Source organism: Mustela nigripes, chromosome 7 (genome assembly GCF_022355385.1).
Source record: "Mustela nigripes isolate SB6536 chromosome 7, MUSNIG.SB6536, whole genome shotgun sequence".
Taxonomy (NCBI): Eukaryota; Metazoa; Chordata; class Mammalia; order Carnivora; family Mustelidae; genus Mustela; species Mustela nigripes.
Genome location: NC_081563.1, coordinates 101,878,037 through 101,904,990, shown reverse-complemented (window position 1 = coordinate 101,904,990; position 26,954 = coordinate 101,878,037). Strand labels below are relative to the sequence as shown.

At 38.1% G+C, this 26,954-nt stretch overlaps 1 protein-coding gene across 9 annotated transcripts in view; it reads left to right on the top strand.

The window, feature by feature from the left end:
- The window catches only part of NDUFAF5 (NADH:ubiquinone oxidoreductase complex assembly factor 5), a 29,180-nt gene extending 3,361 nt beyond the window's left edge, over positions 1–25,819 (top strand). Inside the window, exons 3-11 of one of the 9 annotated variants that reach the window (XM_059406515.1) lie at positions 3,330–3,393; positions 6,582–6,629; positions 7,723–7,826; positions 9,388–9,427; positions 12,093–12,290; positions 18,218–18,278; positions 24,695–24,778; positions 25,124–25,206; positions 25,365–25,819. In XM_059406515.1, the coding sequence (XP_059262498.1) occupies positions 3,330–3,393; positions 6,582–6,629; positions 7,723–7,826; positions 9,388–9,427; positions 12,093–12,290; positions 18,218–18,278; positions 24,695–24,778; positions 25,124–25,206; positions 25,365–25,457 (775 nt within the window). In that variant the 3' untranslated portion in view covers positions 25,458–25,819. Of the gene's footprint in view, positions 1–3,329; positions 3,394–6,581; positions 6,630–7,722; positions 7,827–9,387; positions 9,428–11,502; positions 11,584–12,092; positions 12,291–12,573; positions 12,688–17,200; positions 17,310–18,217; positions 18,279–21,790; positions 21,852–22,132; positions 22,212–22,337; positions 22,435–24,683; positions 24,779–25,123; positions 25,207–25,364 lie in introns of those variants that run through there. The other 8 variants (XR_009405431.1, XR_009405430.1, XM_059406517.1 and 5 more) reach the window with 8 other exon arrangements.
- The last annotated feature ends 1,135 nt before the right edge of the window (positions 25,820–26,954 follow it).

Sequence of the window (26,954 nt, the reverse complement as noted above, 5' to 3'; positions counted from 1 at the left end):
GGCTAAAAGCCAGTAATGAAAACATTGCTCCAAAACTGAAGATGAAAATTGACCGCCTGTGAATTTTTAAGATTTACTAAACCTAGCTTTAAAAATTTAACTACAATAACAACAGAATCTTTGGCTAAGTGAAGGAAAGAGACTACCTAGATTCATTCCCCACTCGGGTTATTACATGAGACTTTGGCCATTTTATCTTAAGTATTGTTAATGGCAGTAGGTTTCTCTGACAATTATATAGTGGCAGATTTGAGAACACTTTGAAGAAGTATTAAAACCATGGGTGCCTGGGTGGCTCAGTGGGTTAAGCGTCTGCCTTCGGCTCAGGTCATGATCTCGGGGTCCTGGGATTGAGTCCCGCTTCGGGCTCTCTGCTCGGAGTGGAGCCTGCTTCCTCCTCTCTCTCTGCCTACTTGTGATCTCTCTCTGTCAAATTAAAAAAAAAAATTATTAAAAAATAAAACCTTGATGAATTCTTTGCTCTGTATTAGGCATAACAAAAATTTTACAAATTCAAGTTTATAGATGTGTGGCAGGAACCACATAAATAATAGTTAAATAATGTCTTTACTGTAGATTGTTCTATGATGTTAACAAATCACTTTTTTGTGCTCTTTTTTCTAAAGACATCCATTAAATTAGACAAACAAGGGATGAATTTATTACATTTGTTTATAAAAAGGGGAATTTTTTAAAATCAAAAACTAAGTCATTTTTTAGAGATTTCTTGCTACTTAAAAGAGTTTAGGGATGAATTAATTTCATATGGTAAAAAATTCTTCATTGTTACGGATAATCACCCCCATTTCATCTGTTTTATTAGTTCCATTATTTTAAGGATATGAAACAAGTAGCTAGCTCTCTGTACTGCAGTCATTTGCCTGGATTATAGGCCATTGAATAAAAATGAAATAAATTTTCCAAGTTAGTATGGATTTTGCAGTCTTTTATGTCATAGTACTGAGCAAAACATAGATCTACAGTGAGACTTGGGATTGTGGCTAAAAGCATGTTTTAAACTAACATTAACTCTTTAGAACTAAATTATTAAAAATACAGTCTAAAAAAATACCAGTGTAAATGCCCTTGCACTAATGTTCTATTGTTATGAAGTATAGTTTATATTGTCCACACTGATCTTTTGTTTATTCTTAAAAAAACTTAACCCCACAGATTAAGTGTCTTCTTTGTGGTATCTGAAGTCCATTTAATTACTTTTATAAACTGGGGGCTCCTGGGTGGCTCAGCAGGTTAAGTGTCTGCCTTTGGCTCAGGTCATGATCCCAGGGTCCTGGGGATCTGCATCCTCCTGTCCCCCCACTGTTTGCACACGGGCACGCACTCTCTGTCTCATGGATAAATCTTTTTAAAGAAGTGTTATAATCTGTGATAAAAATAACTCATAACTAACTTTTGTTGAGCATTTGTACTGTGCTAGATACTTTAAATGCACCATTTCATAAAATTCTCTTGAGGGAGGTAGTAACTTTTTCATTTTATAGACAAGTGATTTAATCTTATAGATGGGGAAACATTCAGTAAGATTAAATCACTTGTCCATGGTCACAGAGCCAGTAAATTGCAGGCTCAGAATTCTAAATCTTGTCTTTCCGATCCCAAAGCTTGTATACTTTTATCATGTCATACTGCCTGTGTTCACAACCAAGATAGAGGGTGTTATGTAAGTAAATGGTTCTTTCTCACTACCAGTTCTCTGGTGTTCTATATTTTTGACATAAGTTTTTAACAGAAATTGAAAAAGGACTCCTAATTTTGGTTCCAGTAGAAAAAATGTTATTAGTGGATAAAACTTTTAAGTTTTCTTGTCAATGAATTTGGCTTACAACTAGATGTATGAACTGGTTTTGTATAACATATACTTAGAGGAGGCAATGTAGTATGGGAGATAATAATTCTCGTTTAGCACAGTGAGATACCATCTCACACCAGTCAGAATAGCTAAACTTAACCAGTCAGAAAACAACAGATGTTGTTGAGGATGCAAAGAAAGGGGAGCCCTTCTACACTGTTGGTGGGATTGCAAGCTGGTGCAGCCACTCTGGAAAACAGTATGGAGGTTCCTCAAAAAGTTGAAAATAGAGCTACCCTATGACCCAGCAATCACACCACTGGGTATTTACCCTAAAGATACAAATGTAGTGATCCGAAGAGGTCTGTGCACCTGAATGTTTATAGCAGCAATGTCCACAATAACCAAACTATGGAAAGAACCTAGATGTCCATCAACAGATGAATGGATAAAGAAGATGTGGTACACACACACACACACACACACATACACACACACTGGAATACTATGCAGCCATCAAAAAAACCGAAATCCTGCCATTTGCAACAACGGGGATGGAACCTAGAGGGTATTATGCCGAGTGAAATAAGTCAATCAGAGAAAGACAACTATTGTATGATCTTTCTGATAAGAGGAATTTGAGAGACAGGGAGGGGGTTATGGGAGATAGGGAGGGAAAAAATGAAACAAGATGGGAACTGGGAGGGAGACAGACCATAAGAGACTCTTAATCTCAAAAAACAAACTGAAGATTGCTGGGGGTGGGCAGGGAGGGATAGGGTGGCTAAGATATGGACATTGGGGAGAGTATGTGCTATGGTGAGTGCTGTGGATTGTGTAAGACTGATGATTGGCAGATCTGTACCCCTGGGGCTAATAATACATTACATATGTTAATAAAAAAAAATTCTGGTTCAGGATTCTGACTAACTGAATTCAAGTTCTGATTACTGCTTATTAGTTGAGTGACCTTGGGTTGACTTACTTTGAACCCTTAGCATATTGCTTTAAACCTGCTATGATTTTAGTAAAAGTTAGCTACTATTTAGTTGGTGTTTTGTTTTGTTTTTTATTTTAACATATTAGTATTTCACGGTATTTTACATGATTTTAAGTTATCTGCTGCCTCGACAAATTTGAGAAAAAGGGATCATTACGTTCCTGACAGCTATGCTGATATTTTCATGTTAACTTATGTTAGCTTCTTTTCATTCTTTATTTGTGTAATTAAATTAAAATATCACCACTAAATTTGTTCTTTGAATCCACATCATGGACCAACCTCATGGGAAGCCAGTTGACTGTGAGGTCCTGTGAATGTCTGGAACAGATAGACTTGCTCCTTTAATATGTTCTCTGGTAGAAACAGCTTATAAGGTGAGGCAGAAAAGGCAGATGGTGTAACTTTTTGAAAGTTGTGTTCATTAAAATGTTTTCACTTAAGAAAAATCAGTTTTAGTAATTGTTCTGTAGACTGTGTTATTACAGACAAAATATAACTTCTGTGTCTATTTTTTAGAAATTTTTCCCTTGCTTTGGATGTTGGTTGTGGAAGAGGATACATAGCACAACATTTGAATAAGGTATATCTATTCAGTGACTTAATTTACCTTAAGAAATAAAATTGACTGTTGTTAAAGAAAGTCTTCCTTAGTTCAGTTTGTATCATATTTAGTTTTTGTTTTTTGTTTTTTGTTTTTTGTTTTTTTAATTTATTTACCAGAGATCACAAGTAGGCAGAGAGGCAGGCAGAAAGAGGCTGAGCAGAGAGCATGATGTGGGGCTCAATCCCAGGATCCTGGGATCCTGACCTGGGCTGAAGGCAGAGGGTTAACCCACTGAGCCACCCAGATGCCCCTCATATTTAGATTTTATCAAAATCACTAAATTTTTAAAAAATGGTGAGCCAATGGTTGTTTTGTGTCTCCTCCTAAGTATTTTTTTCTTAAAGTGGGTTTTTTTTTCAGTCTGCTTTATACAGTGATTCCTACTTAAAATTTCTTTAAATCTGTATGAGATCTGTTGCTCTTCATTCTCATTTTGTGCAAATGTTTTTGATACTTCAAGTAAAATCAGATTGACATTCATTTGGAAAATATTATTAAGCTAATCTTTTATCTGAGAAAAATGTTAATATTGTTATTAGAAATATTTCTATGTGATTGTATATAAGTATCTTTTTTAAGGCTTATACCATTTTATTTTGCATTTCCTAATTCAGACAATAAAGACATTTGTTTATCATCTTAGCTCCTGTATATGTGACACTGTGTTGGACACCAGATTACAGTGGGCTTTCTATATTGAATCTACTTCAACAAAAACATACACTTGGGCTAGGCTGGTAGGCGTAGGGTATGAGAAGCTCCCAAAACACTGTTGTCATGGACAGGGCAAATCTATTCTTCTAGTTGATCAGGCCAGAAAACTTGTTCATTGATGCCTCTTCTGTCCTCACCTCCCACATTGAATCCATCAACAAATATTACTTGGATTTCAAAATATATCTGTAACTACCACTTCCTACTACTTTCATTATTATCATATTGGTCTATACTGCAGTAGCCTCCTTACTGGCCTCCCTGCTTCTACCCTCGCCCTCAGCAGTCCATTCTCACAGCAAAGTAATTCTTTTAAAGCACAAGTCATTTCATTGCCAGCCCTCTGCTCAGAGCTGTTGGCTTCTCCTCTAATTCAGTAATAATCCAGATTCTTAATCCATAAGACCCTCAGTGATCTGGCTCCCCTAACATTTATCTGGCCTTATGTCCTTACCCTGGTTCCTTACTTAACAGCAACCCTGACCTTCTCTCTGTCTCTCAAACTGGCCAGGGCTTTGCATTATACTTGTTGTTCTCTGTTCTTCCTCATGATATCTGGGTGGCTTACTTCTTTACCTGTTTCAGGTCTTTGCTCAAATGACTCTTCATCAAAGATTCCTTTCCTGACTGTTCTATAAAATAGGGTCCCCACTCACCACTGGGTATTTCCCTCTTTCCATAGCTTATTTCCACTTATTTATTGGCATCTGATATATGTTTGTTTAATTGGTGTCTCTCTTTTCTTACTGGAATATAAACGCCATAGTCTTGCTCATTTGTGGTCACTGCTAAGTTCTCAATACCTAGAATACACAGTGAAGATTTGTTAAGTTAATATTGCATGAATAAATGCAAGATAACTTTGAAGTTACTTCAGTGACTGGAAAAAGTCAGGGGATGTAGTGGGGCAAGGAGCCCGGGAATTTCCCATTTTAAATATGTTACGTTTGAGGTAACAGTGGACTGTTTTTAGCGTTAATGTCTGACAGGTCGCTGGAAATGTAGAACTGGAATTGGGATGTTGAGGTTAAGAGCACTGACTTGAACTTGGACAGTTAGGGATTTCAAATTCTGCTCTGCCACTTACTGACTATATACTGTTGGGCCAGTTACCCAACTTCTCCAGACTTCAGTTGCTGTAAAATGTGAGCAGTAATACCTATCTCCAAAGGTTAGCAACAGGATAAAGTGAGACAAGGTTACGTGGAGGCTATTGTTCTTATTTGGAAGCCTATCAGAGGTGATAACTGAAGCCATGGGAATATAAGCTTACTTGAGAAGCATATAGAAAAGAACCATCCACAATTGTTTCTGGGGGTGGGAGAATGAACAGGAATTACACCACAGAAACTGGCAAACACTACAACTCAGGGGACTTTTTTTTTTTTTTTTTTTTTGAGGCCTGTAGTTAAACATTCACTTGCACACCAGTTGCACTTGACTAGTTAGCAGTGACCAGGCAATAATAGGGTACCCTTTCCAAGTTGTGGGCAAGAAAGGTCTTTAAGAAGGGGGTGTGCATGAAGTGGAAAGGATTAGAAGGAGGGGAGGCAGAGTAGAAAGTACTGAAGATGTTTCTAGGAGACCACCAACAGTGCTGGACTTCAGAGAGGTCAAGTAAAGTAGGACTGAGAGCAGACATGCTGTTGTAGTTGATTAGGTTGTTAATAGTGTTTGTAAATAGTGTTGTTAGAACAGTGAAAGTTGGAATAGATTACGAAGAATTAAGGAGAAAAACATTGAGATTGGAGTTGTAGATTGCAAACAGAACAGCTAGAAGGTAGAGGTGAGGAGAGATTGGGAGGCTTATGCCTGTTTCAAGGTAAGGGAAGGAGACACAGAAGACAGAGATGGAAGATTGATAGAGATGATGATGGGGGCAGCAGAATCCTGGAGAAAAGAGCATAGTGGAAAGTGTTATTCTGGGAAAGAAATGGTGCAGGGCTCTCGGAAGAAAGAAAGGAGAGATGAAACAGGGAAAAATGAAACCAGTGAGTTCCCCTTCTCCCCAAGTGTTTGCGTTTATTAAGTCTTTCTTTACTCTTTGTAAACTCTTTGAATGAACAACTGAAAGGTCCAGGTCTTTTGTGGCCCAGGAGTGGAGACCAACTCTCAGCCTGTTGTGCTATGGAAAAGTTAACACATAAGCCTTAATCCAGTGACGTGAACTGAAGAGGCTGATTACTCATACATATGTTGTGTATTTTTTAAATATAGTTAAATGTGTTAAATATAGGCATGATTGCATTTACTCAAATCTGTGTAACTTCCTATATGTTATTAAAGCTAATAGTTTACTATACTGGTTTTATTGCAGAAAAATACCCTTACAAAACTCAAAATGACTCTATGATTGCCACTTTCTCCTTTAGCAATTTCAGCAGTTATTTTGTTTTGTCAGTGGCTTTTTGTTTGTTTTGTCTTACCTGATTAACTTTATTCTATTGCAGGAAACTGTTGGAAAGTTTTTTCAAGTAGACATTGCAGAAAATGCTTTGGTAGGTACCCTTATAACAGTCATGATTTCTGATCTCTTGGTTTTATTTTTAGTTTTTTATTTCCTTCAAAATGAAAATAGTTTCTTTTTCCTGATTATATATAATACATAAAAAAATGAAACAATACAGGAAATGTAAAGGGGAAAGAAAATATCATCCCTGGTTCCACCCTTCAGGAGCAACCACGGGTGACATTTTGATCTTCACCTTTGCAGATGTATAACTGTCTCCCAACATATAATTTTGTACAGGTAACATGCCATGTTTTTCACAGGGTATCATTCTTTTATATCAGCAAATGATACATATAAACCCAAATTCCACCTTTTTAAATGGCTATATAGTATTCCAATATAAGAATATTCCATAGTTTATTTAGCTAAATTTCTATTGAAGGGCAGCTATATGTCTGTTTTCTTAATAACTGATACTGTAAAGAACATCCTTATATAAAGCAACTTGGTACATTTGATTTCTTTTTCTCCCTGGAAATAAATTCCTACTAGTAGAATTTACGGATTCATTGATGTTCATCTTTAAATTTTTGATATACATCAGACTGCCATTAGAAAGAATAAAGGGTTTTAGGATTGAGCCCAGCATCTGGCTCCCTGCTCAGCAGGAAGCCTGCTTCTCCCTCTCCTGCTCCCTGTGCTTGTGTTGCCTCCCTCAAACTCTTTCTCTCTCTCTGTCAAATAAATAAATAATCTTTAAAAAAAAAAAAAAAAAAAAGAGGGGCACCTGGGTGGCTCAGTGGTTTAAAGCCTCTGCCTTCAGCTCAGGTCATGATCCCAGGATCCTGGGATTGAGCCCCGCATTGGACTCTCTGCTCAGCAGGGAGCCTGCTTCCTCCTCTCTCCCTGCCTGCTTCTGCTTCTCTGCCTACTTGTGATCTCTGTCAAATAAATTAAAAATATATATATATATTTAAAAAAAAAAAAAGAAATACTTCTTGAGCTTTTTTGTGGCTTTTTTTTGGGAAGGAATAGAAACTGCCAAGTAAATATGACATTGACTTAAATTTAACAATGATTGCATTAGTAACTGAGATTCTATATGAATGTATTTTGAATTTTTATTTTTTAACCACTAGAAAAATATCATAGAAATGGAAATTCCTACTGTCAGCATTTTAGCTGATGAAGAGTTCCTTCCCTTCAGAGAAAACACATTTGACTTGGTGGTTAGCAGTTTAAGGTTGGTAATCTGTTTGTACTTCTTAAAAATGTATGTTATAAATAAATAATTTATGATATACAGTTTTAATATTATGGGGTAAAGAAAAAATAATGAAGTAAATTCTTAATAATTTTTTTTTAAGTCACAGACCAGTTTTCTTATGTTATAAACTATAAGATTTCTCTGGGAAATAATAACGAATTATATGCTTCCTAGTGGAGTTGATATAGTATAGTACCTTAACTTTTTTCTCCACAACTTTTTTTCAATTTGCTGAAGCTCATCTGTGATAGAATAGTTTCTTCCCCAGTATACATAACTTAGTATCCATATTGATGGAGGCAGGATTTGGAAAGAGTATACTGGCTCCAGCATTCAAATATTAGTGCAGTCTTAGAAACTCATCTCGGCCAATAAGGAAAAGCTAGTATTTCCTTCAACTTCAATTTTTCTTCACACAGAAATATAGTCCTTAAGGTTATGTTTTCCCATTTGTGCTTCCTACCATGTCCCCTCCACATTGATTACATAAACATATTAATATTTATTGAATAGTTTGTAATATGTGAGGCTCTGAGCTTGATGCTTTAGGGAAATACACAGATGAGTCCGGACGGAGATCCTGTCCTCAAACAACTCAGCAGTAATAGTTTGTATGTAACTTCATTTCCCCTACCTCATTTTATAGTCATATTTTCTTACAAAAATTCAACATGCTCTTCATGTCAACACAGCCCTTTTGATAGCTGTTTTTAGGGTGACCAGTCATTGTGGTTCACCTAAGACTTTGGTAGTGTTAGCACTGAAAGGCCTATGTCCCAGGAACCCCTCATTCCCAGACTGGGAGAGTCGTACTCTAGCTTTTTCTTCAGTGAGTTTGTAATTTCTTCCATGCTTTTTAAGGTGTGCTAAGCAAATTTAGAAAAGTACATTCTATCAGGAAATGAAAAACATTATAAAGAATGTTGGTCTAAGGGAACGAGTCCTGGACGGGGAGTAGGAATGAGTTTTGGCTCTTCTACTTGCTGTTTGCAAATACCTAATTCTGTTGCTTTCAGTTTCCCCAGAAGTATGATAGAGCTTGTGATATGACCTTCTTCATTTTTAAACTACCTAATAATTACTAAAAAGCATTATGAAAGATAAATGTGATCTTAACATAGTATGGTTTGAAATGGGTATTCAGTGCTATCCTGGATGTCAGTATAAGAGGATGCCACTTCTGTCAGGAAAGTATGACCATACTCTACAGAGACTGTGATTCTTGCCATCACATATCACCACACACTGGTAGGGGGTGAATAGAGGCAAAATAAAATGCAAGAGATTTACTAAATTAAGTTCTAAACGCTTTGTAATATTTATAGTACTGTCACATTTTCTAGTGTCATAGAAGGAAGGTTTTCCCCTAGGAATATTTTTTACTTTAAAACTTATATGAAAACAATCAGTGAATTTTGATATGCAACTTCACACTTCAAAATTAATATCTTTTTGTTGGCTTTTATTTATAGGAGTGATAATTATACCAATTAATTACATGAATTAAGCTAAAAGAAATATGTTATTAATATTCTAGTTTACACTGGGTGAATGACCTTCCTAGAGCGCTTGAACAGGTAAGAAACTTAATGTTGATTCTAATAGCCTGTGTTATTTTATTAGTAGAAACTTCTAAATATTTCTACTTTTTACCAGAAACTTCAGATATTTTCCATTTTATGCTTTTGACAGTTGGAAATGGAACCAAATCAAATATTTATTATCTTCTAGGGGCCAGATATAGTTGGTGCTTTTTGGCATATTAAGAAGTACATTGAGTGACTCCCTTGTCTAGGAATTGAAGAAATCTAATTATGGAGATGTTTCAAATATTTATGAAAAGTCATACAAAATAACTTAGACAAAATAATATTGACATCACATTGATATAAGACATTTCCTATGTGGGTCCCTTTTCTTAATTGTCTATAAGTTTTGTGTGGGGAGGATACTATTTCTTCATATTTGTGTCTTCCCTGCAGCTTATAATTAGTGTGAGGTATATTTGTTGGTTGACATTTATCAGTGAACTGGTGAAGAGTAAGTAAAAAGCATTGTGTTCAGAAGAGGGAAGGATCACTGTGACTTGGAGTGGCCTCAGAAAGCTTCAAGAAGCAGAAATTACTTGAGCAGGGCCTTTGGGATTAGGTCAGATTTGGGGCAGGAAGGCAGAATCACAGGGTAGGTAGGTGGGAGGTAAAAGAGCCTCAGGAGCATGAGGGACAGAGAGGAAGCCTGTTGGGAGATTAATATACTAGGAGATAGGGCATATTGGGACCAGATTTAGGGAGACTTAGGTAACAGATTAAGGAATTTTGAGTTCATTCTTTATGCAATTCAGAGCTGCTGGAGAATTTTGAAGAGGAAAGTGATGTGATTAAAAGGCTGGTAGGCAGGATAACTACCACATCTTAAGCACATACTGTTTGCCAATTGCTGTGCCCTGTTTTATATGTGCATTAAATAAATAACTCTGTAGGATGTCTTCATTTTGCTACTTGGAGAACTTATGCTAGAAGTTTTGGTTCAATTAAAGAGACTGTTTCCATGGTCCAGACATGAGAGAAACTAAAGTTAGGTGGCAGTGGCAGGAGTTAACAGGAAGAGAGGGTATTCAGTTTGGTGGCGGGTTGGATCTGAAGATCAAAGACAGGGAGGGGTCCAAGCTCACCTTAAAGTTAAGTCTGGATGCCTGAAAGAGTAATTAGTAAAAACAGAGGAAAGAATGGTAATGATCAGATAAAGGGAATGGAAAATGGTAACTGACAGAAATACAGCAACTGGAGAGGGGAGTGGGTTTGAGAATTAAGTGTTGTATGTGTGTGTTGGTTGTGGGGGCGGGGCTTGCCAAGATACAAGTGGCCATGGCACAGGCAAATGAAAATGAGTTTAGAGTTCTGGGAAGATGTCCAGACTGAAGATAGTGATTGGAAGTCATCCTTATGAAATCCATGGGAATTGATAAGCTCCTCTGAGATAGAAAGAAGCCGCAGAGAGCTGAGGACTGAATCTTAGGTCCCTGCTATATTATAGTTTGGTGATAAGAGAAGGAAGCAAAGAGTTAGAAGGGAAGAAAGCAAAGATTTTATGGTTGGTTTGCTTATACACTGTTTTGTAATTGCTTCATAAATTTAAATATAAATTTTAAGATGGATACTTCAATGAGAGGGCCTACTATGATTTGGGGTTTACTTTAGAATCTACCTTTTCCTGTAATGTTCCTCATTGTTGAGAATAGTCCATCAAATCTAGTTGCAGATGGTAGTTCTAAGAGAGTCAGTGAGTAAACATTTGTGATTCTGGAAGCCATTATAACCACTATTTTGCTTGAGTTATCAATTAAAAATTGCTTCTGTTTGAAAGTTGGAAATAAGTTAGTTACTTCTCCTTAAAGGAAACTGTTTGATTGGATTAATGTGAATCATAATAATTTCTGTATAAATTAGCTTATTTTGCTAAAAAGCGACCCCAGCTTAACAGTTTAAAACAACAGTTTACTTAGCTCAGGATTTTGTGGATTGGGTGGGAATTTGTGTTGGCATTAGTTAGGAAATCCTTCTGGGTCTGGCTTGGCTCATGAAGCCGGTATCTGTGATCTATTGCTAGATCAGAGCTGGCCTCTCAAGAATGGCATTAGCTGGGACATCTCAGAGATCTCTGCTCCTCATACCTCTCAGCCTTCACCAGGCTAGCTCAGGCTTGTTCACAGCATGGTGGCAGCATAGGGAATCAGGTAAGGCCATTTCGAACTTTGGTGTGACCCTGGCACACTGCCACTTGCACTGCATTCTTTTGGCTGCAGCAAGTCACAAGGCTGTCCCAGATTCAGGGAGAGGGGAAATAGCTTCATTTTCTGATGGAATTGTTTGATGGGAGTGATGTGTAAAGGGCACAGTAGAGGTTTGTGATTTTTGCAATCTACCACACTTTTAAATTTTTTTCTTTCAGTATTTTCTTATTATAAAAGTAATTTTTGTCTATTATTAGAAGAATTGAAAACATTCAATATATTTTAGAGGTATTAATGCTATCAATGAATTATTGCCTATCTTTGTAATATTACACTGCAGTTCCTTTCTGACATTTGGTTACCTTGGGTGTTATTTATTTTTTCATTATTTGACAAAATAAGAATGGTAATTGTAAAATATTAATTTAGCGTATGTTCTTTTAACGTTTTTCTCCTTCTAACATTTTTAATATAAAATTTTAACTACTTTTGTTGTCTTGTATTTATTACAGATTCATTATGTTTTAAAACCAGATGGAGTATTTATTGGTGCAATGTTTGGAGGTGACACACTCTATGAACTTCGGTGTTCACTACAGTTGGCAGAAACAGAAAGGGAAGGAGGATTTTCTCCACATGTTTCTCCTTTCACTGCTGTCAATGACTTAGGACATCTGCTTGGGAGAGCTGGCTTTAATACACTGACTGTGGTAACTATCAAGAGAGTTGATTAATTTTCATTAACCCATTAATCACAGAAACAACTTCTCATTTTAAAGTAAAAATATGTAGGTATTGATGGTATCATAGAGAGGTTTTTGCACTTTTTCTCTCTTTAAATTTAGTTTGTATAAACACGTCTTGATTGATAAAGGTAGGAAGTGAAATTTTTAGTATTTGGTGTCTGAAAATGTAGCTCAAAAAATCCAAACCTCAGTTAACAAGGAGATTGTTTTCCAAGACTTACTATTCCATTATAATCTTTAAAACCAGAGTTAGCCGTTGTATGAGACAGCATTTCAGATGATGGAGAAAAGGAGATGTGCAGGAGCATTTACAGCTCTACCTCTACCACCAGCCCTTAACTGAAATGAGGCAGAGATGAAGGTATGTGCATTTTCGGTCAACAGTAGAAAATCAATGGTAGATGGTAGGGGGAAAAAAACCAAAATGGTAGGAAAGAGGGCTATACTCCATTAGGGCTAGAGAGATCTGCAAAGAGGACCTGTAGGCTGTCAGAAGAAACATAGAGTCGGCATGGTACAGTGATGGTATGGGGCCTAGATGTCTGACAGGGATAATTTGGTTCCTCATCTTGTCCCTTTACTAGCTGGGGAAATTTGGGAGATTTAATTCTCTTTTTTGAGCATTCTTTTTTTTTTTTTAAATTAAGAAAGTCCAATGTTTCTCACCTCAGGTGGCAATTAGAATTAAGATAAAGGATGTGAAATGCCTGAACCATGGTAGATGCTCAATTAATATTTGCTCCTGCCTTCCTCTCTCCCCCTCCTCATACATCTAGTACTTTGCCATCCAAGGCTTCCAACAGGGAGTTATCTGGAGAGACAGTTGCCCCCTTCCAGCTCCTTTCACTAGCATAGTCACTCTAAAGGATAGTCACTCTGCCTTCAGAGGTCAGACTTGCTATGATTTCCAAACCCCTCAGCTTTAAACACATCTCTGTTTTGAGGAAATAGGAATTTATTGACGAAGAAAGCTTCTCATTGATGATAGGCTTAAGACTGAAATAAGCATTTAAGGAGATTCAATGTGAATATATTTCATAAAATCAACCAACCAAGAAAAGGTTGTCCTGTCCTTCCTTGTTTGGGTACAAAGCACAGGGCATAAACCATAGACCACTAAGGTCTCTGAAGTTGGAAAGGGGCCTTAAGAAGGGAGGAGGCAGTAGGCTAGGAAATGATAGCAACCCTCAAGATTTCACAGCTGTGTCTTTTGTAAACTGCTAATGGCCTGAGTCAGCAGACAACAGTCAGCTGTTGGCAGCTGGAAAGGGGAAAGCTCTGCCTCATGTGAGGGTTCTGCTTTGTAATCAAAGCAAACACTGGCAAGCACAGGCAGTTGTACAAGAGGGATCACTGTGTATTTTTCAACACTTTTTAATTATATAAGCAATAACACAAACATATTTTGTAAACATTAAACTGTACATATAAAGTGGCAGTTTGTTATTTGCCTTTAATCCCCCAAATCTTAGCTCTCTCCTTTAAGAAACAGTTCTCAAACTTTTGCTTTTAGGACCATGCTACACACTTAAAATTATTGGGGCCTTAGAGATCTTTGGTTATGTGGGTTATATTTATCAATATTAACCAAATTAGAAATTTAAACTGAATTTTAGTTTTTACTAATATGTTTAAGAACTAACATAGTGTACCTATTATGTGTTAACATAAAAAAACCTATGAAAGAAACTATTTTTTAAAAGAAAAATTTAGAAGAATGTCATTGCTTTACATTTTTACAAATTTCTTAGATGTATGACATAATAAAAGTGCTAAATTCTCATCCTCCTCCTGTAGTCATAAGACTATTAAAGTATCACATGTCGCGTAACTTATGAAAAATCCATTGTACTCATGAGAGATTGAGAGGTGAAAAAACCAAATAGCATCTTAGTATTATTATAAGAATAGTTTTGGTGGGGGGAGAATAGTTTTAACTTTTGACTTTGTGGACCCCCAAAGGTGTGCCTTCTTGCAGTTTTCTATGTTGTAAAGTGGACTGTGCATTTTAGAAAAATTTCTGCTGGGACCGTGGGTGGCTCCGTCAGTTAAGTGTTCAACTTGATGTTGGCTCAGTTCAGGATCTTGGGGTCGTGAGAGTGAGTCCCATATCGGGCTCTGTGCTCAGTGCAGAGTCTGCTTCAGATTCTCTCCCCTGCCCCACCCGACTAGCACATGCATGCTTCATAGATAAATAAAATTTTAAAATTTTCTACTAAAAATGTTTAGCCTAACATAGCACTTAAAATACTACATTTCTGTTAGTTGGGAAATCTATTGAAATACCTTCTGTATTCTTCTCTAAAAATGAGCTGAATAACTCAATAAGATAATACAAAAATATTGGTGTGGAATCTTCTTTGTGGTTTATAAAAATTAAGAAATTTGCAAGTTTAATAATAAATATATACAGATTTGTTCCTTGGTACATTTACACTGTCTCTAATATGTTGTATTAACATTATATCATAGTTCGTTGTCTAAAATATCTCATCCCAAACAGCTAATAAAATTCGTTACACAGGTTTATGGTGCATACAACATTAGGTATATCATTTTTATACTGCAGTCGGTTTTTATTTTTAACATGAATTCAAGATTTGCCTGTTTACATTTATGTGACTTTCATAATGAATTATTTTCAAAGTTAGTGGGCATTCTGAATGAGGCTCATTTCCTTTTAGAGTTGCCAGACTAATATATTAGGAGGAAACAGCAGATATGGTCCATCTTAATTTGAATAAGGACTTTGACAAAGCAATTATAGTATTCTTTGGATTGAGATGGAGATAGTGCTTTTAGTTTCATTGAAAGATTGTTTTTGACAGATCTTGCTTAATGGCTATGTTTCAGGCTGGAAGGAATTTTGTTTTTAATCTTATGATTTTTTTTAAGACTTTTTTTATTTATTTGACAGACAGAGATCACAATTAGGTGGAGAGACAGGCAGAGAGGAGGAAGCAGGCTCCCTGCTGAGCAGAGAGCCAGATATGGGGCTAGATCCCAGGACCCTGGGATCATGACCTGACCTGAAGGCAGGTTTTAACCCACTGAGCTACCGAGGTACCCCGATCTTATGATTTCTTATTAAAAAATAGTTTCCTAAGGTAGAAAAACATAGAGAAGAAAGTGACTACCCAAACATGGTCTTATTAAAAAGTGCACATACAACATTGTCATGCATATGTTAACAAGAAAGGAAATTTTAAAAGAAAGTGACTACCCAGAGATGGTCTTATTAAAAAGTACACATACAACATTGCCATGTGTGTGTTAACAAGGAAAGAAATTTTAAAAAAATGTATAGATAAAATGAGATGAGCAGAGCAGGTCTAAAGTAAAAGAAGTCTCCTCCTCCCAACTTCTGATACCTGGACCCTTGCCCCAAAGATGACAATTGTTGTGTGTGTATTTCTTTCAGAACAATTTTTCATTATACACCGCTATACAGTTATGTCATTTAAACGTATATTTGCAACAATATGTATATTTGGTTGCTTTTTTTTTCTTAAGTACTCTTGGGTTTCTTTTTAGTTAATAGCATATTTTTTTTTTCTAAGATTTTATTTATTTATTGGACAGAGAGAGGAGCAGAGGGAGAGGAGAAGCAGACTCCCCCACTGAGCAGGGAGCACGATATAGGGCTCAACCCCAGAACCCTGGGATCATGACATGAGCCAAAGACAGTCGCTTCACTGACTGAGCCACCCACATGCCCTAGTTAAATAGCATATCTTGGAGATCTTCCCCTACATATACCTATTTCTCCATTAATGGACATTTAGATTATTTACAGCTAGTTTTTTGGTTTCTCGTTGTTGTTTTGTTGCTATTTCAATTCTAATTCAATGCAGTGAATTTCCTTTCACATAATTTTGGCATATCTGTCAGGTCAATTTCTAGCATGGAATTGCTGGGTCAAAGAAGCTCTACACTGAAATTTTGACAGATAGGGTCAGATGACTTTCCAAATGTAGCATCAATTTATGTGCCCGATCAACAGTATAAGAATCAGGGAGCCTGATGCAGGACTCAATCCTGGGACCCTGGGATCATGACCCGAGCCGAAGTCAGACACTTAACTGACTGAGCCACCCAGGCACCCCTAGAATGGATGTTTTTGATAAGTGTTCTTTGGGCTTTATCTTTTTTTCTTTTTTTTCCAAATATTTTTATTTATTTATTTATTTGACAGGTAGAGTTCACAAGTAGGCAGAGAGGCAGGCATAGAGAGAGAGGGAAGCAGGCTCCCTGCTGAGCAGAGAGCCCGATGTGGGGCTCTATCCCAGGACCCTGGGATCATGACCCGAGCCGAAGGCAGAGGATTTAACCCACTGAGCCACCCAGGCGCCCCTGAGCTTTATCTTGATTCTGTTCAATGTTAAAGTCCAAAATAAGGAGGAATAATGAACACATTTAATAAAGTTAGAAAACGTGCAAAGATCTAGACACTTCAAAAGTGGTTAGTGCAAATAAGATAAAGTTTGAGATAAATGCAGCATTTTGATACCAAACTTGGAAAAAAAAAATAAAAAGTATGTGTCCTGTATTTGGGAGCCAATTTCCAATATAGACAAACTTCTATATCTTTGTGCTTAACACAGAATTTTATCACATCACAGCCCTGTGCTGGCTGGGCAGCTTTTCTCCGTCCCGTAGTTGTGCCACCTGGCCTTGGCATCTTCTTAGGTTACCACAGCAAAAGGGATGCCTGGAAAAGCCTCACTAGTTCTTTATTACCTGCTCTTTCCTTTCCTTTTGCTGTGGTAGGCCAGAAGAAATGCCTTCTGAGGTCTGGGAATTATCAAGGAGCACCAGGTTATTTGGGGAGCATCAGTCTCAGCCACTGTACCAACAGTAAACTCTTGTTTCAGGCTTCAGAAAGAATGGAACATAATTGCCCAGAAGTCCATTTGAGAAATATACCAGTGGTGTGCCTATCTCCCAAGTGAGCAGTGCAGTATGGCTGCATTACTAGAAGCAGATTGGAAACATCTTGGGAGGTGACCCTATTTGGCTTGATTTGGGGTGCCACATTTTTTTTAAGGATTTTTAGAGACAGGGAAGGTGGGGAAAGAGAAAGAACCCCAAGCAGACTCTGAATTGAACACAGAGCCCAATGTGGAGCTCAGTCTCATGACTCTGAGTTCACAACCTTAGCTGAAACCAAGATCTGGACGTTTAATGACTGAATGACCCAGGTGCCCCTGGGTGCCACATTTTAAGAGACTGATAACTGACGATGTACTTAGTACATTAATTAATTGTGTTACATTAATGTAACACAGTAAAGATGTGTTAGGATTTATAAATCTAGAAATTTTGTCCAGAAGATTAATTCCTCCTTCTAAAACCTATAGTGTCCTGGAAAATTTCAAAGACTTGAAGAAGAGGGTGATGGTTTGCAGATACAAAATAGATTTGTTCTGTGTTGTTTCCAGGGAGAGAACTAGAACGGGTTGATGGAGTTTTAGGAAGATTTTTCTTAGAATAGTGAGTATTTATTCTGCAATTTGACATTTTCATATATCAAGCATAATCAAGATAACATTTGTGAAGATTATTATAGATTTTTTTTTTTTTTTTTAATTTGACAGAGAAAGAGAGGTCACAAGTAGGCAGAGAGGCAGGCAGACAGAGAAGGGGAAGCAGACTCCCCACAGAGCTGGGAGCTCGTTGTGGGGCTGGATCCCAGGACCCTGAGGTTATGACCTGAGCCAAAGGCAGAGGCTTAACCCACTGAGCCACCCAGGCGCCCTTGTGAAGATTATTATAAAGAACATTCCTGTTTACCATGAGAAACAGGTCTAGGTAATCTCTGTGGCCTGTTTTCAAATCTGGGTCTTTTATGATGAATGTCAAATGAATATTCCTTTTTCTTTTTAAAATAGGATACTGATGAAATTCAAGTTAACTATCCTGGGATGTTTGAATTGATGGAAGATTTACAAGGTAACACCCTTTAAAGAATGTTTAATCTCTATTTGAGAACCATTTGAGAGCAGACCCAATGGCAGGTACTGGGGCTAAGCACTGTGGATACATTGGTGAGGAGAACGCAGACTGTCTTCATGGAGCTTATAAAATAAATGGATGAGGCAGACATCACACAGCTGCCGTAAAGATAAATGTTAAATTAGAATTGTGATAAGTGCTACTGAATGAAAGTGCATAGTGCTGTGACTGCTTCTAAAAAGAGGGCAGGACTTTCTGGAAGGGTGCATTGAGGCTGGTAGAGCACATCAGTGACTTTCTCCAACAACAGTTGGCAGTTCAGATCCAGGCACAAGAAAGCGGGGTCGTTGGGCTAGTGTAGGTTTGGGGTTTATTAAAGGGATAAACCCTAGTGGGAGAAAATCAATGAAGTCATGTCTGAGGAAGTGGTGATTGTGCTCTAAAAAATGATAATGAGTTAACTAGGTGAAGAGGGGAGGGAAGTGAGTTGCAGGCAGGGAGAATAGCAGGTGCAAAGGCTCTGTGGCAAGAAAGCATGGCAGGTACTAAAAGCAGGGCATTTTGACTGGAGTATAGGGAATAAAAAGAGCATTAAATAATGAAATTAGTGAGTAAATGGGGACCTTTTGTCTCTGTTGAGATTGTCTTTATCTTAAAACCCCTTTGAGGCATTTAATGGAATGAGAGGGGGGAAAGTCATGATTCCAGATTTGCATTTTGGATAAAGTGGATTGGCAGATCAACTAGTAGGGGAGACTCATTGCTGTAAAGCTTATTGAGAAATGATGGCAGCTTAGACTAAGGTGGTGGCCATGGAGATTTGAGAGAAGTGAATGGATTCTAGAGATAATTAGGATGTAAATTTGGCTGTCCTTGCTGATGGGTTACCTGTGGGTGCATGGAGAGAGCTATTTCAAACATAACTGCTAAGTTTCTGGCTCACATAACCAGACAGATGGTGCCCCTTCGCTGACAGAGAAAATAGTAGAAGAAGACCAAGTACAGGCAGGGACACCTCTTGAGTTCACATGTGGGTATTTTGGGTTTGAAGTGCTTATGAAATGTCTAAGAGGAGATGTCAAGTAGGTGGCTGTGTGTGTGGGTGTGCCGTTTTAGAGGAGGTGATTGCCTGGTTAAAATATCATGAGTCACTTGTGAATTGGTGGTATTTGAAGCAATTGCCTGGAACGAGAGCATGAAGTAAGAAGAGAACACGGCCAGATTCTGAGCCGTTAGGAACCCAATAGACAGTGACTGTGTAGAAGAAGGACGTGTCTGGACGTATTACTGAATGGTGGCAGAGGCAGAGTAACGGAGATCCATTGGTGGTGGGGAGACTAAAGAATCTTGGAAACCGTGGTACTGGTGATTGTTAAAACTAAAGTCACCTAAGGTGGTGGCAGGACTTGGGGTACAGATGGGACCTGAACCAGGTGCCAACCCTCCAGTAATGAGAAGAGAGACTGGGAGCCTGATGTCTGTGTCACAGCATGCAGGAGTGGGAGAAGGTGACGGCCAAATAGTGTGAGTCCCAGCAGAGCAAGGGTTTTTAACAAGTTAGAGAAAAAAATGGCCTGGAAGAGGCTCTGAGGAACACCAGCGATACAAATCCTTACCTCCTAATTCTGAAGGAGGTAAGGCATTCAGACATACATGTCTGCCACAAACGGCGCTGCTGGAGAAGTGATTTTTTCTAAGAAGAACTTCGACTTGCCTAAGAAATGATGAGCTTTGACTTTGTATTAAACAAATGGCATAGGCAGTTTTGATAAATGAGGGAAGCTGAAGCGATTAAAGGTATGTTCCTTGAAACCAGAACTGTGCTTACCTAGGGCAACCTTAATCTGGATCCTGAAAAGTGATAAGATGATTCAAGCAAGAGATTGGAGGACTAAATACCCTGCAGTTGTTTACAGATACATAGTTTTTCTTAAATGCTATTGAGTTGCTTCTCTCGGTAGTCCTCTGGTAACTACTGAATGCCTGTATTACAAGTGCGGAATGAATATGGGGCCCAAAGGGAACACTTGCCTGTTAGTGGCAGAATTAGGTACCAAACTCTTGCCTTCTTGACTCCTGTTCTGGCACTTTCTTACCCGACTCTACTTCATTTGGCTGCCTCTTTAATAACAGTCCATTTTACCCATCATCCAGCCTCCTCTGAGTATGGTACTTCTGTTGGCTTTACAAGGAGAAAGCTATGTAGCTAAAAACTTACTACTATAGTCACTCTTTGTTTATTATAATTTAATACAGGGATTAAATTACTAGCGTGTGTGCTTCAAGGATTGGATCTATGATCAATCACACATCCCTTCCCAGGCACTGCCCCAAACACTTAGCTTCCCATGACATAGTCATGGAGCCCCTTCATCTAAAGGCCAGTGGTGGTGGGCTGATGATGTATCATTCAGACTCTAATGATAAAAATATTTCCCAAATGCAGCATTTTTTTCATTCTGCTCTATAATAAATGCTATGCTCATGATTGATTTCAAGAGAGAAGCAACAGAGACTAGAAATTAGATGCATCAGCTGGAAAAGTTTACTACCCACTGATTTAAAAATACAGACTTACTCTGTGCTGGGTGCAGTTCGGTGACATTTTCTGATATCCTAATTTTACAAATGAGCAAATAGAGACATTGAGGAGTATCTTGTTCATGGTCACACTGGATCTGGATCCGAAGTCCAATACTGCCTACTTGATCTGTGCGCATTTTTTTTTGTTGTTGAAGTTAGCATAGTATAATGCTCCAGTCTTACCTGTATAGTTGCTTGTATTTTTAGTCACTATCCAGACAAGGACTAGAACATTTCCAACCCCTTAGAAGGTTGCCTCATGCCACTATCCAGTTGAGAACCTCTGCTTCCCCCACAGGTTTTAAATGGTCATTTATTTTGAGGACCCGTTGCCTACTATTTACCTTAAGAGGCTTTGCCTCTTATTTTTACTGTTAAGCCTTTTACATAAATCATATATTTTAGTCTTTGAGTCTCTTATCCTTAGGAGAATTAAGAAGAATTATGTAAAGATAACTTGTAGAAGTGGTATTTAACAAAGTAGATATAAACAGTAAATGGTTGATTTTATATTCATTCCCCTACCATTTATTGAACATCTACCTACCATGTGCCAACTATTGAGCCAGTGATGAAATTACATAGTTCCTAATCTCAGGGAGCATGTGCTCTAGTAGAGACACCAAAATAAAGAGAGAGACATAGCCATTTAACTGTAAAATGAGATAATTGTGGTTTAAAGTATAGGGAAAAACAGAATCCCTAAATTTGCTTAAGGTGTCAGGGATGCTTTTGTAGAAGAGACAGAACCTAAGCTAAAATGAGTTTGCCAGGAAAGTGGGTCAGTGGGTGCAGGTTTGGGACATTGCCTTCCAAGTCAAGGGAATGGTCTGTGTAAAATCTTGGAGATGCGAGAGGATACACAACTTCCTTCACTTTCCTAATTAAGAAACTCTACAGTAATTCTCTATTGCTTGAATATGTAGAATGGAGAGATGGTGGGAAGTGATGCAGCATAGTCCACCAGAGGCTTCCAGATTTTATCAGGTGAGCCTGGTACTGTGGGGGAGAATTTCATGCAGAAGAGTGACTGTCAGATCACTGTGTTAAAAAACTCATCCTCCAGCATTGTTTATAAGGCATACTCTATGAGAAAGGTAAGACGAGAACTAATATAGTTCATTTCTCATGTTACACATGAGTAAACTGAGGCACAGAGAGAAATTAAGTAGCTTGCTTAAGGTGATATAAGTGATAGAGACAGGATTTAAGTCCAGTGGAGCAGCCTAACTCAGATTCTGAAATCTCAACCACTCTGCCTTCAAAAGGTCAGAGGCAGCTGAGACGGGAAGAAGAGTAGTCCAGGGAAGAACAGAGGAGGGGAGGAGCTTGGGTGACTACTTCCAGGTATGTTGCTTTGCCAACCGGAAGATGGTGTTACCTTCAGATTAGTTTTTGGTATTTTATATTGTTACACTTTTTCTTGATGTTGTAGTGTTTCTCATTTGAGCTGCCATTGTTATTAATTCACAGAAAAAAAGTCCAGAATGTTGACATAATTTTACAAAACAAGTGTTTATCAGCTGATGAATGCATGAAAAGTTTTGAAGGCTTTCACAGTAGTTTTAAGGTAAGTTCAATTTGTTTTTTAAAGACAATACTCAGTATTGTTCCTCCTAAAGCAGAATAGATTAGATTTTTATACTAGTAGTTGAACTTAACCTTAAAAACACTGTGAGAGTCTGTAACAGTCACTTGCTTCCAGGATTTTTCTGTTATCCCAAAACCCAGAGCTGGTCAGAAATTCCTAAATGTGTTTCCCAGGTTGTCTTCAGTAAAGGTCTATCATGATGCATTATGAAGTGCTGTCATTCCATTTTGAAGATGATAAAACAGTTTATAATTAGAGTTAAGGGACGTTGCCTGAGATTACTTAAGGATCAGAACTGGGATTATGATCCCAAAGTCTAGACTTGTGCACCACCCCACACTGCTACCATGCAGAGAAAGGAAGGTTGGTATGGTGGTTTGCTTCTCTTGTGAGGGAAAGGTGTGCTCCGCTAGCAGCAGAGTTACTGACTGTGTTATGCAGTAGTGTTCTTGAATTTCTTTATCAGAGAGAACACTATGCCTGATCATCTTAATTAGTATATCTAATACCAATTATTTAAAAGGCATTTTAGAATTTCTCGTGTATTAAGCATTCCCCCCATCCTCGTGTATTAAATATTTACATTAAATAAATTAAACCTGTTTTCCGCTGGTATTGCCTATATCTAATGTGTAGTAAGTCATGACACTGGGAAGGTGAGCAGGAATGAAAACACCACAGCCGTCATCAACTTAGAGTCTTTCAATCCAGCTTCCAGTTTACCTCTGGTCACTTGATATGGTTGGTACTCACAGTGTAGGAGAATGTTTTTAAATCAGGTTATGTAATAGGTCTCTAATGTTAGCCATAGAAGCCTTCGACCCACAGCAATTGGTCTAAGGTCATAGCTGCATCGTTGTGACAGTAAGAATACGATCCGCCTTTTTCTTCATGGCAGTCTAGTTCGTGTGTCTGTTATTTCATGAATTGGGGCTGTTGTACTCACAGGATGCTGGACATTGCTTTTAGTATCAGAGAATCATTATTTTAAGGAATAATAGGAACCTTTTGGGGTTGGAGGAAAAAAAACGTTCACTTATTAGAGCTGATTTGTTGATTGTTTTTAATAAAGCCATTGAAAACTTCTAAAGAACAACTGATATTGGGAAGATTGTTGGGGCTTTTTTGTGAAAGGAGAAAAACAAACTGATTTTTGATGGTATGGTATATAGAGAATAAATGTAAAGGATTTTTACTTTGGAAATTTGTTTTAATTTCTTGGACTGGTTTAAAATGTGACCTTTCAGTGGAATTTTAAATATGTGCATAAAAAAATTAAATACACAGCACTCGTTGTAGAAAAATATCAATCCTAGCTTTTAGCTATCAACTTGAAAAGAAGTCTAGGGATGCCTCGGTGGCTCAGTGGGTCAAGCTTCTGCCTTCAGCTCAGGTCTTGATCCCAGGGTCCTGGAATCGAGTCCCACAATGGGTTCCTTACTCAGTGGGGAGTCTGCTTTTCCCTCTGCCTGCTGTTCCCTATTTGTGTGTGCTCTCTCTCTCTGACAAATAAATAATCTTTTTTTAAAAAAGTCTAAAATTTTATGTATGTATATATGTATGTAGGTAGGCTCCAAACTGGACTTGGATTAAATGTGGGGCTTGAACTCACAATCCTGAGATCAAGACCTGAGCTGAAATTATGAGTCAGATACTTAATCAACTGAGCCAGCCAGGTGTCCCAGAAGTCTAAATTTTAAAACATTAGGAAAAGTGCCCCAGTGCCCCTGTAAAGAATGCACATAATTTCTTCCTAATCTGGGAGTAAGAAAATATTGTAAAATCTGAAAACACATTGTAGTTTGGATACTGTCTAATGAATTTTAGAGCCCTCTCCCAGGTTTCATAGTCAGACATTTGTGGCTTAGAGGGAGTGAGGCATTGTAGCAGTGCTCTGTCCTCTGAAGAACATCTAAAAGGGGCATGAAAGGTGGCATCCTTGGAAAGGTACTTTCAACTCCTTGTGACTCACCTGGAGGGTCAGTTGCCTGGCTTTTGCCCACCTGGCCACTGTTAGCAAGTGAGGTGTGCTTATGGGACTTGCCTCCTGAAATTTGACTTCTCTGGTCTTAACATCTAGAAACTTCAAGTAGTTTTTGCCTTAGAGTCCCTAAGGAGCCTAGCTATAACCTATTAGGGAATGGGGATGGGTACACTGTTGGATCTGAGGTTAAAATTGTGCTTTGAGCAGCTCAGCTGTTGGCGGTATTATCTAAAACTGCCTGTAGTGTATTTTTAGGTATGGGTGAGAGTAACTGTGCTTGGAATAGAAAAGGCCTGCTGCACCGAGACACGATGCTGGCAGCCGCAGCGGTGTACGGAGGTAAGCGAGCGGGCCGTCTTTCCCACCCTCGCCTCACTGAGGAACGTGTGCCCTGCCGGGTTTATCCCTTAAAGTTGCTAGTACTTTTTCCTTTCCTGTTGAGGCATCAGATTTTTTGTCCTTCCTTTCAGAACAGATCCTGTAGTTCCATATCCTTTTTCCAAACAGCCCTTAACTGTATTTCTGTCAGCTTCTCAGCTTTGAGGATTTTTCATGTAAGGCATTCTCAAAGTCCTCCAAATATCCCAATATCCATTTCTCTTCGGAGACATGACTTTTACTGAGCGGGTTTTTTTCTTCCTACTTCCATTTTTTTCAGATTGTAACCATTATTTGTCTTTATAGAAATGTACAAAAATGAGGATGGTTCAGTACCTGCCACATATCAGGTCTATTACATGATAGGATGGAAATACCATGATTCACAGGTAATATTATTAAGACAAATCATTTCTCTTAGTGGGTTCATGTTTTCATTTACTTTTTATTTACATAGGGTGGGTTTAAAAAAAAAATATGGCATTAAGGGATTTCATGTAGAGCTGTGTATCTATTTCTAATATCTTCAATGTTTCATTATTTTCAGGCAAGACCAGCTGAAAGAGGTTCGGCCACTGTGTCATTTGGAGAACTGGGAAAGATAAACAATCTTATGTCACAGGGAAAAAAATCACAATAAATATTTTATTCAATTCTAATCTACATTTGGTAACCCTTTCAGTTTTAATGTGGTTTCTGTTTTCATATGGATACTGTTATCTGGTGATTCGAATGTCTTATTTACACATTCAGCCAAAAGCAGGAAGATACTTCAATGAAAAAAACTACAAATATGTTCACATTTATAAATGCTGACTTGATGGAAAGACATTGCTCACACTGACATTTTGTACCTTTTTCTCCTGAGCTGTCAGGCTCAGACAGCTTTTTCTCTTTTGTTATTGCCATGAGAGGGCGATAGCTATGGAGATGAGAAGAAGACAAGTTGATTGATTATCTAGAGTTATGGATCATTTGGAATAAAAACAGTTTTTATAATGACTAAGTTATTCAAGCTAAATTATTTGTCACACTGTCATCTTTGTTGTGAAGACAGTATAGGGTTATATGTCTCTCCAGAGCTATTACATAGTTTTATACTTCAGGAAAGTGTGGACCTTTACTGAATCTTTCCTCAGCATTTTTTTTTTAAAGCATCTGAATTCAGTCATTTCTTTTTTGCCTTCATGATCTGTGTAAGACCGTAGGGTTTTAGACCCCATGCTACCTTAGGTAAGAAGGGACCATTTTAAAGAATTACAGAAGAAAAATCCTGTGTGAAAGTATCCACACAGTGATGAAAAGTGCTCTTTGTTGTTTGATTTTCTTTTGTCATTTCAGGCCTTTGACACTATTATTCTAATCCGGGCGCACTGTCCCATTATCATCTAGCAGGGATCACCATCATGTGGAAGATGTCAGGCTCAGACAGCTTAGAATGGAGGGACGAAGATGGTGATGAGGGAGCAGGGAGGAGGCTGGGAAGAGTGAGTGGCGACTTCCATTGCTCCCAGTTGAGTTAGGGAGTTAGGGAGTAGTGCTGACAGCTTTCTAACTGTGGGACCCTGAGCAGGTGTGTTAAAACTTCATCCTCACTGGTAAATGCCAGGTGAAATAAACCCAGCAGAGACAGGTCTATGCCAGTTCACATGGAATAAGGCACAAAACTAACCATACTTTTGAAAAAAAAACTGGTGAGAACTGAGTCTGATTCACTAGGCGGTAGAGAGCCATTGCTGCCCTTTACAGTTCACCGTTTCACCAGGCATAGGCCTCAGCCCCCTCTCCAGCCTTAGTTAAGTTACTACTGTTTATCTCCCCCTGCCTGCCTTCCCTTGACCACACTGGCATCCAGCTCTTCCTGGGTAAGGGCACTAATCTGCCTTGTCCGCAGCATAGTGCTTTGCACATAGTAGATATTCAGTTACATTTTGAATTGAATTAAATTATGGGGGAAAGTGTGCCCTTTGAAAAACTTAAGTTACAGTTAAAACCCAGGAAATATATCAATATTACAAACTGGGATACTCTTTTTTTTGAACCATATTATGCCTGCTTTTCACCCTTGTCCCAGGCTAATTTATTTTATCAGTGTTCCAAGATTCATTGTTTATGTGCCACACCTAGTACTCTATGC